The 11,569-nt window shown below is 40.5% G+C and overlaps 1 protein-coding gene across 2 annotated transcripts in view; it reads left to right on the top strand.

The window, feature by feature from the left end:
- Positions 1–7,359: 7,359 nt before the first annotated feature.
- The window catches only part of ORC5 (origin recognition complex subunit 5), a gene marked incomplete at its 3' end in the record, with an annotated part of 85,748 nt that continues 81,538 nt past the window's right edge, over positions 7,360–11,569 (top strand). For both annotated transcript variants that reach the window (XM_081997184.1, XM_081997183.1), the window contains exons 1-2: positions 7,360–7,513; positions 9,811–9,903. In XM_081997184.1, coding sequence (XP_081853310.1) covers positions 7,403–7,513; positions 9,811–9,903 — 204 coding nt within the window. In that variant the 5' untranslated portion in view covers positions 7,360–7,402. The remainder of the gene's footprint in view (positions 7,514–9,810; positions 9,904–11,569) is intronic.

The following is an 11,569-nucleotide window of genomic DNA, read 5'->3' as shown; positions in this document are numbered from 1 at the left end:
AACCATTTTAGAAGTTATTGCAAATATCTTTTCTCTTTCATTATTTAAGGTTAGTTCCCCTACCACATTGTGCACAATGAACCACTTGAGACCTCTTCATCCGGTTCAAAGAAAAATCACCCAGTTTATATTTTAAATAATCTCTACCTGGGAAATTAAGTTAAACGGAGGACTTGTGTAGAGGTAGATGATGACAGCTAGATTTAGATTAGATTAGATTAGATTAGATTAGATTAGATTAGATTAGATTAGATTAGATTAATTAGATTAGCTAATCTAAAAAATAACTAGATTTCTTGGCTGAAAGAGCTGTATCATCCAACAAGGCAGGAAATGTGGAAATGTGGTTGCAGTAATTTCTTAAGCCACCTCAGTGATGCTTTCAAGAGACCATCTTTCCACAGCAGCAATTTCTTATCTTCCTGCCCTTTGCCAGAGCACTTTCCTGCACCCTGTCAGCTTGAATTGACTTTTTTGAATAGGAAGAGACTGCTAAGTAATAATCCAGATGCAGTCTCAATAGCATGTGGCACAATGGCATCGCTGGTAAAATGTATCTTGGAAAGACTGAGATAAAAAAAAAATTAAATACTGCACATATCCTATATGCATAATTCTCTCTCTATAGCTTTACATATATACAGAACCTACATAGAATATGCATATGTTCTATACACAGTTCTTTGTGTGTGTATATATATAACTACATATACAAATTAAAGAATCTAATCCTGTAATTCACTTAAGCACATGTTTGTAAGTTTAAGGAAGGAGGAATCTCAGTGATTTGAATGAAATGAGTGTATATTCTGTACTTTAAAGATTGTTGCTGAACTGGGGCTATGGATGAGAAAATGTAAATGAAAATTAATCACTACTTGTACTGAAAATCAGTTTGACAAACAAAAAAGTATTAATGTAAAATATCTGATCATAAACACAATGAGAAAGGATCCTCTCCTGCTCTGTTAAATGCAAGTTTCAAACCTCAGTTTACTGTCTGCTTTCTTATTTTGAATATATTTGATATGTAAGCAACTCATAGTCAGAATAAGATAAAAAGGCATGTGACAGCTTAGTACACATAAAGAAACCATTTAAAGCTGTGCAGAAAAGCATATTCAGTAACAACATCAATGAAATTGTGGTCGATGAAAGATGTAAACCAAAACAAAATTACTATGCTACATGTAACCAGCTAGATACTTAGGCATGAATCCTATCTCGCAACAGCGACTTAAGAGTTTTGACCTCTTGAATGAAAATCAAAAATCACACTTACTAAATTTAAGCAGTTTTACTGGGAAGTAGAGACTACCTGTAGGATACATGGACACTGATAGGCCTCAGAAACGGAACAGAACCGTTCGACAATCTGCTGTAATAGCTTTTCATCTGCAGGTTTGAGAGTCCAGGATTATGTATTACTTCAGGTCAGTCCTGCAAAAACATAGCATTATAGTCCCACTATTTCAATCAATACAGATATTCTTAATAATTTTAAATTATTAAGGCTATACAGATACATTATTTTGGTTTTTAACCCATGATAATAATGGAGCCACTTTGGATTAATAAACAGAATTATTACTGGGTATTGTGTTTGAATTCCAGACTAGAAGCTACATAAGACAGGAGTGGTGGTCCCACTCAGTTAATAAGCAAGTTTTTGGAAGTGCGGCTGCAGTTACTGAAGTAACTATTTTTCAGTTTGGTTTAATTTCAGCAGGACTGGTTCCCTGAGCTAACTGTTTGCATAACCAACCAAATCCTAGGACCAGAAAATGAGTGGAAGTGGGGGTGGAACAGGGGCAATATGGCCCTCTTTGGGGAAATATGGATTGTGTTGAAGTGTCCCTAGGAGGGACTGCAGCCTGAACCATCAATGCTCCTACAGAATCACTAAAGTAAAAACTACTTGTTTAAAGACTGATCCCTCATTTTAGGATTCTTGCTCAGCTTAAAGCCAAATTTCAGATTTGCTCAGTAGTAATCCATACAAGATGCAAATTCTGAACATCACTAAGAGCTGCTTCCAAAGTATTTCATTTCATCTCCCACATAGGCTATACAAATATGATCTTTCTGAAACTCCTTGCAGTTATTACATCTGTTTTTTTTCTGAAACATGGCCTATCTGTACACAGAGGAACCTGCTCCAACAAATTCCATGGTTTCAAGAGCTAGAAAAAAAGTATTTCACTCTGTTGGGAAGTGTATGCCTTGATACGGCACTTTAAAACATACCTATTATTCCAAATTAAGGTTTTTTTAACAAGCAAGGTGGAAAAAATTAGTAATACTGCAGCTTTTGCCCACATATATGCGAATCCAGTAACATTAAAAAGAATGTCATATTATTATTACGCTTTGGAAAAACTGTGATAAATAACAGGTCATTTCAAGAACATCATTGTAGACAAATTGTTATACATAACCATAAATCAGTTGCATCTTTTTCTGCTTTTCCTACTTCCATTCAGGATAGTTTTGGTCGACTAATTTACAATATATATCTATAGATCTGAAATTCTGTTCTCACCAAGCTATGATGATTGTGCATGCACATGTATATATACCAAAAAGTGACTGTTGAAAAGAAATCATGCTTGATTCACACAAGCTGTATTCACTTATTTAACATTTCACCCAGCTCAGACTACAGCGGGAGAGTATCACTTTAGCTTGCATAACCCTGCATGCAGTTGTCGTATTTACCCCATGAATACAATGTGCAGTGTTTATGCATAATACAACTTGAACTGTGAGCTGAATGTATTGCTGTGAGTTTTTAAGAGTCTGCAAAGCTTGACTGGAGCAGAGACTTCACAGCCATTCCTTTAAGCTGCGTTCTCTATTAACATAAATGAGTTATGCATACAATTTCATGTCGATTTTCTTTTAACATTGTGCTGGTTTTGGCTGGGTAGAGTTAATTTTCTTCGTAGTAGCTAGTATGGAGCTGACACATGGAAATCAAATTCCACAATCTGTAAGACTGTAAAGTAGGTATGTTTATTCAGCGCTGGGCAGCACGGGGCGTAGTCCCACCAAAGTCATGTGTGCCCCAACGCGGCACTTACTTCGGATATATACAGCAAAGTGTTGCATATACATAAAGTTTTGCGATACGCCTATACATATGCATGACCTGTCCCCGCTTCATATTAAAATGAATTCCAAGACGTTATTTCCATAAACCCCTCCCAGCTGTGCTTGCGCAGTGCCTTCTGGTGGTGGTTGCTGAGGGTCGTGAGGATGAAGGCTGGTGGCTCCTCTTCATCACCGCTAGTAACCCCTTGTTCTTATGCAGACTCAGTTGCTCTTTGGTTTTCGTCCAAGCCACAGGGTCAGTTTCAGCCGGTTCTTGAGGCACTCTCCTGGTTCTTATCAGGAACTGTCCTTGTGAGGAGCCACAAATCTTGCTCCTGTCAGTTTATCAGGAACTGTCTTTCGTAAGGGGCCACAAAATTCCTTGCTTCTGTTAATTTACACAATAGCTAACAAAACATTAAACATCATTTACTAATTCGATTCTTTAACTACCAGCAATCATTAGGCTATACCTTATTTACTAAAATTCCCTTAACCCTTTCTCTCAGAGCTGTGTTTTGGATTTGTGCTGGAAACAGTGTTGATAACAGTTACTGCTGAGCAGTGCTTACACAGAGTCAAGGCTTCTTCTGCTCCTCACCCCACCAGTGAGGAGGCCGGGGTACAACGGGAAGCTGGGAGGGGACCCATCTGGGACAACTGACCCCAACTGACCAAAGGGATGTCACATACCGTATGACATCACGCTCAGCATAGAAAGCTGGGAGAAGAAGAAGGAAGGGGGAGGATGTTCGGAGTGATGGTGTTTGCTTTCCCAAGTTATGCACGATGGAGCCCTGCTTCCCTGGAGATGGCTGAACACCTGCCTGCCGATGGGAAGTGGTGAATGAATTCCTTGTTTTGCTTTGCTTGTGTGCGCAGCTTTTGCTTTACCTATTAAGCTGTCTTTATCTCAGCCCACGAGTTTTCGCACTTTTATTCTTCCAATTCTCTCCCCCATCCTGCTGCAGGGGAGTGAGCGAGTGGCTGCGTGGGGCTTAGCTGCCGGCTGGGGTTAAACCGTGACATTTATTTATTTTCCGGGTGTGAAGAGAAGGCGCACACAATGCTTCCAGACCTCTCCCGTGACATGCGCTGTACACGGCTCTCCCCGTGGGATAAGACACTACCCCACCTCTGGCACGCCAGCAGCCACGGAGCGGGCGAGAACAGCCCCCCCCGCCCCCGCATCTCCCTTCCCGCCCTTTCTCGCGCTGCCAGACACAGTCTAGGGGCAGATAGCCTCACGTCGCTACGGCGCATGCGTGCGGGCTCCGCACCTGCGCAGTGTCCGGGGAAGGCGGAGGGGAGCGGTGGCGTGCGCATGTGCCGGACGGGGCCGCGAGAGCCGGCGCGCGGGCGGCGTGGGTGTGGGAAGCCGGGGTGAGCCGCGGAGCGGAGGCGCCCGCGTTCGGGCCCGGCCGGTTTCTGGCGCTCGGGGAGGGGTGGGGGGGTGCGGGGGTGGGGATGAAGGGGCAGACCTGCGCCTGCTGCGTTCCGGCCGGGAATCGGTGCGGGGGCGAGGGGCGCGGGGTCCCGGGCGCCTCCCGCCCGGGCTGCCGGGCTCCGAGATGCCTGCTGGGCCCACAGGCGCGTGGCGGAAGGAGCCCTCAGCCCGCGGCGTGCGACCGCGCTGCGGGGGCTAGGGTTAGTCGTTGCCCCTCGGCCAGGGCACGCCTGGGCCGGCGGTGTCTGTGTGGCCGAGGGTGCTTGTAGAGTCTGAGGGGAAGCGGAATGGCGAGTCCCGTCAGTTCCGTTAACTTCCGTGATAAAGTGTGGAGAAAGACATGCCAAGAGTAGGTGTTTTAGGACCAGCGAGCTGGAAGGTGTCCTCCTAAATGGTGAAATCCAGCCACGAAATCTAACTTGTGCTTTTGGTATCCTTAACCTGGGCTCTGCTGGAAAGTAAGTGTATTCTGTCCCTCCTGATCTGGCTGGAGTCACATGCACAACCTTCCCTGGTCAGGGACATCCTGAATTCAAGCTTTGGCTGATGCTAGTCCTTGTGTCAGCATTGCCATTTAATCTAAATGAATTGTTTTGTGAACATGGTGCTTTAAACACCCTTTCTCTGGTGAGCTCTGAGATGGGATCCTGTTGAAGACTGACACCTGCATATAGTTCGTAGAGATGTTGGTTTCATCCAGCGGCTTAAATGTGTTCACTGTAGGTTAACATGTGCTAGGGTATTTGAGAAGCAAACAGGACTGACAGATCCAATGTGATCGACAGGTGATTCATACTTTTCAGGGGTGCAGTTGGGCAGCAGCGTGGAGAAGCTGAGGTACCTTATGGTTTTTGCTACGTTTAGGACACTTAGTCAAGCCCTGTACTCATGTAGTCAGTGGAGCAAAAGAGCTGTCCTTTATCTAAAATCCATGCAAACTTTTCAGCCTTTTCTAAAACTCTTTCCCTTCCTTCTTTGTCCTCTGTTTTGGAGGCTACTGACTAATTTTTTTTTCTTTTCATCCTTGATATTTATTCCTAGCTCATTTTTAGAGCTATTCAATTTTTTTGTATCTTCATTCCATTTTGAACAGATATCTGAATAGGTACAATGGACAGGTGGGCAGACCTGTTCAAAGCTGATCTTGCTGATCTGATAAAATGGGCCATGGCTATTTGTATGGTTGTCTGTATGGGAAATAATGTATCTGATACATATGATTATGTGTTTGTTTTTTCAATAGCTGCATTACTTTGATTTTTCATACTTACTGTGTGTGACTGACTTGTTTGGTTTTCAGGTTGCTTCAGACTTACAGTTTCTTGATCTCTAACTGTAGTCCTTGTTAGGTGTGATATGATTACTTACAAATATGTGTAATTTCAAGTGCTGAATTTCATTATACTGGCATTACTTCTATTATTGGGGTTATCCTTTTTTTCCTCATTAATTCCACTTGTTTTTCTATTGATTCTACAATCCCAAACTTTTACTGCAGAAAACACTGAGGGCAAATTGTAAAAATAAAAGAAAAAAATGTTTTCTCAAATGTATTTATGGAAATGCTTAATAGAGATTGGTCCCAAAATGAACTCTATTGTATTTCAATAAATACATTTGTATTTGTGAGCCTCCTTGTAGCCCAATGGCTCCCCTGTCAGTGGAAACCAATATTGCTGTTTTTCTTCAGAACAGTTTGTTTTCCATTTCCCATGCTATTTCTGATCTCCTCCTGCTAACCTAATCTTTTTTCATGAGGCATTGCACTTAGACCCAGCATAACATATTTAGCTGTAAATACTTATATTTAAATGTGTTTGGAGTGCTTTGTTTATTATCTTTGTCTTGATAACTTACAGATATTCCTGCCTGCTGATGAGATGCCTTTATTGTGCTACCTACATTTCCAAACTTTCTTTTTGGGTGTCGACTTATGTTACATTTGACAAAGTCCGAATCCAGCTCCTGAGGTTACTTCAGTTCTTTCTCTCTGCATGTTGTCCTTATCGCTACAGACAAATGTACCATATTTCTGGCAGTTTTAGAAGCTGCAGACAAATTAGGATGTTTGACTGAGCTGTTTTTCCATATTCTGTCACTAGAAACCAACCTTCCCAGTGTTTGGACAATCAAAATCAGTCTTCCTCGACTAGTCCTTGTCTAAAAGGTAGACTGTAATGAATATTACAGCTTTATGTAATTGGTTTGCACTCCTACTATTTTTAAGGAGTATTTCCAGTCCTTACTCTCAGCTAGATTTTCTTATGTTTCTGCTGCTTTAAGCTGTGGTAGGCATTCTTGTTAACAACTGAAGAGCTATTATTTTGTCATCCTTGTGTTTCCTTATGCCTTGCCTCTTCTCTACTGCTTGTAAATCCTAGTTTTTTGTCTGTCTGTGGAGGTGATGATCTGTGACTAATCTACGTTCCTCATTTTATTCCCTTGCTACTTTTGAATGTATATAAAATCAGAAGTAAATATGTATTTCTCCCGTTAACTAAACTATCACAATTTTTTGTTACATTGATTTGCTCATTCCCTGTATGCCTTTCCCTTTTTATTTGATATTTTTGATTCTGTCTGGTGTGGAAATGTCTGTATAATGCCTTACATAGCAAAGTTTGATTTTGATAAAATCTCTTAAGTCTATCATAATACCATGATCCTGAGCTGGAATGTCATCAAACATCAAACGTTGACATCAAATTGAGGTTTGATGTCAATTCCTGTTAATTTTCCTGCTTTATGTATATGACAGCAAATGATAATTAAAACGTGTTGTTTTCCAGATCACTTTATTTCCTTTCTCTGCACCTCAAATTGGACATGTGTGTTTAGGTGACTAACAACAGGAGCACCAAAATGCCTAATCTTGAACATCCAGCATACCCAGCAGCTACATTGCTTCACTTGGAAAGTTTGGTGCCTTGTCGAGAATCCCAAGTGTCCATGCTGCTGTCAATATTTGGAGAGGTAGTGCTTTTTATAGTGTACGTTTGAGTACAACAAAGATATTGTGCTGTCTCAGAGTGGGGAGTAGATGTTTAAGGGCACTTTTGTGATGTTGTTATGAACGTACTTTGGTTGTCTCTGGTTTTTTTGTTTTGTTGTGGGTTTTTTTTGTTTTGGTTTTGGTGTGTGTTTGTTTGTTTGTTACCTGTCTCTAACATTAGTTTTTGGCAGATAGAATCTAGTTAGTTTGAAAGTCGAAAGCTGTTTTTTGCAGTTGGAAGGACCCAAACAAACTTACAGCTATTTGTGCCGTGCTGTCTCTGAAGTCTGGTTTCTCCATGACTCTGTTCCATCTTTGCCAGTTAGTACCAGGAATTAAGTCTGTCTTCTTCCCCAGTCTAAAGTTATGGGGTGGTTTTTTTGTAGGTGGCAGTGTAGAAAGTCCATTTGGTTTTGACCTGTTCATCTAATATCTGCATGCCTGAATTCTAAGTACATGAAATTGATCTGATTCTTAGTAGTTCTGTTGCTGGCTATAAGATTTGGAAATCAGTGGCTTGTTAATTGATTCTGTTACTGTTTGGCAAAGCTGTGGAAAAGTAATGGAGGTTTTTAACTGCAAACTTAAAAACAGCTCATACATCCATTTACATTCACTTAACAAAATGGAAATTAGTATCTGCTTTTGGTTCTGCCTTTAATTATAGATAATAATAATTACATAAAATTACAGCATTTAGGTTTTATGTATTTATTGCAAGCATAGTTGCAGCAAGTCTCCTTAAAAAAATGGATACTTAAATTCTTCTTAAAATGCTCAGTTTAGAGTATCCACATATCTTGCGTAAGAGCGTCTTCATCTTGGACTAATTGAGTATTGTTTTTCATCAAAAGTGTTTGTCAAATTTATTTTTGTATTAATTTTTTAAGTCAGTGTACAAGATTCTTAGAAATGAGAAAAACACACAAAAAACCCTGTTCAGAATGAAAGAAAAAGAAGTTAACTATTTTTATTGCGTCTTGAAAGAAATAATCCATGAAATATACAGCATCATTACCATTAAATAAATAGAGGTATTATATTGAAATATTGTGAGAGAAGAGTGAGCTCCTTTACCATCTTCTCCAACAAACCATTTAATTCTTTTTCTGTTTGGTGCTAATGGAAAGAAAAGCAATTTGTAGTGTTTGCAGAAGCTCGGATAATGTAAAGCTTGCAATTTATGCTTGACAAGATGTTGTTTGCTTGACAATATGGAACACAAGCGGTGTTCCCCAGGTCTCGGTTCTGGGGCTGGTCTTGTTCAATATCTTTATAGATGATCTGGATGAGGGAATCGAGTGCTCCCTCAGCAAGTTTGCAGACGACACCAAGTTGGGTGGGAGTGTTGATCTGCTGGAGGGTAGGAGGGCTCTGCAGAGGGATCTGGACAGGCTGGATCGATGGGCAGAGGTCAACTGTATGAGGTTTAATAAGGCCAAGTGCCGGGTCCTGCACTTTGGCCACAAAAACCCCATGCAACGCTACAGGCTTGGGGAGGAGTGGCTGGAGAGCTGCCCGGCGGAAAAGGACCTGGGGTGCTGGTTGACAGCCGGCTAAATATGAGCCGGCAGTGTGCCCAGGTGGCCAAGAAGGCCAACAGCGTCCTGGCCTGTATCAGAAATAGGGTAGCCAGCAGGAGTAGGGAAGTGATTGTGCCCCTGTACTCGGCACTGGTGAGGCCACAGCTTGAATCCTGTGTTCAGTTTTGGGCCCCTCACTACAAGAAGGATGTTGAGGTGCTTCAGCGTGTCCGAAGAAGGGCAGCAAAGCTGGTGAGGGGTCTGGAGCACAAGTCTTATGAGGAGCGGCTGAGGGAACTGGGGTTGTTCAGTCTGGAGGAGTGTGTGATTCTTTAAGTTAGTTAACTAACTTGAATTAAGACCCCACTGCTTTTCTCTCCTGGTGTGTATTGGTTGGGGGTTTTTTTGGTTTTTGTTTGGTTAGGGTTTTTTGTGGGGGGTTTGGGGGGTGGGGGGTTGTTTTGTTTTGTTTTTCCCACAAAAAAGTATCCTCATGTTACAGCAGTTTCACTGGTAGCTTTATGTGATACTTGATTCTTGGGACTTACTCTCCCAGCATTTTGAAGATGTAACATAAAACTTGATCACACTGATTCCATAATAATTGGCATATTTTATATTTAATGCCTTAGTTTAAAAGATAACTTTTCTTTTGGAGGGAAATGTCAGTAGTAAATCTTTTGTCTGTTGAATGAAAAAGAAGAATTGAAACAGCAACAACTTTTTTCTCCCCCCCCCCCCCCCCCCCCCCGCAGCGTCAGCAGTTTAGTTTTCCATCCATCTTTATTTATGGGCATACATCTAGTGGAAAGACCTATGTGATGCAAACTCTTCTAAACACCTTAAAGGTAAGAATGTTCACAATGGATATTGAATTTAGGATTTATTTGTAAGAGATGGTCTCTAAAACTAGCTTTTGCTGCCTCAGAATGGTTTGTTTCCTCAGCCATTTCTGCCTTCTTGATTCTTCTCCACTTACTGTGTGATGAATGCATTGATCTTCTCACTATGCACTTAGGATAAAATTAAGTTATACATACTGAGATGTAATATAAATCACAATAACTTTTCTAAGAGAGCTTAAAAAGAAAAAAAGGAGCCAAATTTTGTTCAGCCCTCTAAAACGGACTTAACCTGAAATAGCTCCAGTGACAAGTAAGTACTCTTATGATGATTCTAGTTCAATTAATCTTCTAATTCTCCTTTAAACTAATTTTACTTGCATATGAAGAGAGTGAGAGAGTATATGAAGAGCAGTGACAAGAGTTTGCAGTAAGTGGAATTTTGTTTTATTGATTTTGTGTTAACAAACTCATTTTAATTATATTCGGTTGGATGTATATGATCTGTTTAAATGTCAGCCTAAGAGCTTAAACTTAGAAAGGCTGCTAAAAGTGTTCAAAGCAAACATACAACCTGTCCATGTTTGCTGAAAAAAAAAAAAAAGTGAGTCTGAAATGATGAAAATTGCTGGCTGAATACCAGGCAAATGCCATTCCTTTTGATACTGGTAGTTGTTTTTGCAGACGCTGGGAGAATGTTGTATTCATTGCAGCATATTTGGTTAGTCCCAATCAGCCCTCTTGTAGAAGCAGGAAACTCTGTCTTTCACTTTGAAAAAGAAACAATGCAGGAGTTCTAAAATATTGGAGCAGTGTTGCATAGGAACAATTGGTTTAATTCCTGAACAATAAATTATTATTCTTTTGCTTAATGAATCAACTCTAAATGGGAAAAGTGTATTAATAGCCTGTTTTACTGTTATATTTTTGGAATCTGTTTGAAAATATGCATTTTGTGCATTTTAATTTATTCTAGATCCTCCGAACACAGCTTGATATGCATCATAAGTTAAAAACCCCAAGAAACAGGATGCTGTTCACAGTTTTTACTGTAGTAAAATTAATTCTCCGGGTGTGTTTATGTTTACTAAGCTTGGCATTGTCAAGTCTTTTGCTGGTGGCATGGATCTTCTCCCATGCCAGTACTGTTGCTGTTTCCTCCTGTATGAGCATCATTTTCAGAAATATTAGGACTGTATTCTCTTATTCAGCTTTGCCGTCTAGTACAAACTTCCTTTGAATTCCTGCTCTTAGAAAACAGTGTAGGAGTAAGTAAGAAGTAGGTCAAAGAGGACTGATACGACAGATGTTGTTAGAATACGTGATGTGGAAACTAATGAGAATTCATTGTACAGTTTTGAATTTGGAGCCTTACATTCCAAGGAAGCTGGGAGTACAAACTCTCTTCCCCTCAACTGTTAAGGAAGAAAACTACTTTAATGCTGCCCACTGGGAGATGAGTTATACCTTGCTGATTAATACTGGAGTTGCTATATGTTACTAACCTGAAGCAGGAACTTTGTCAGGAATGGACTTGAATTGCAAGGATTGCAGGCAGAGAAACCTGCTCTTTAAACATCATGTGAGAATCTGACTTCCATAGGAGTAGTGGGTCATTGTGTCTGATTGCATGTTTCTTACAAAATAGTTGTCTTGAAGAATGATAGAGAGG

Source organism: Phaethon aethereus (assembly GCF_964289735.1).
Source record: "Phaethon aethereus genome assembly, chromosome: 1".
Classification (NCBI taxonomy): domain Eukaryota; kingdom Metazoa; phylum Chordata; class Aves; order Phaethontiformes; family Phaethontidae; genus Phaethon; species Phaethon aethereus.
Note: the sequence above shows the minus strand (reverse complement) of the source record. Positions and strands in the feature narration are given on the sequence as shown.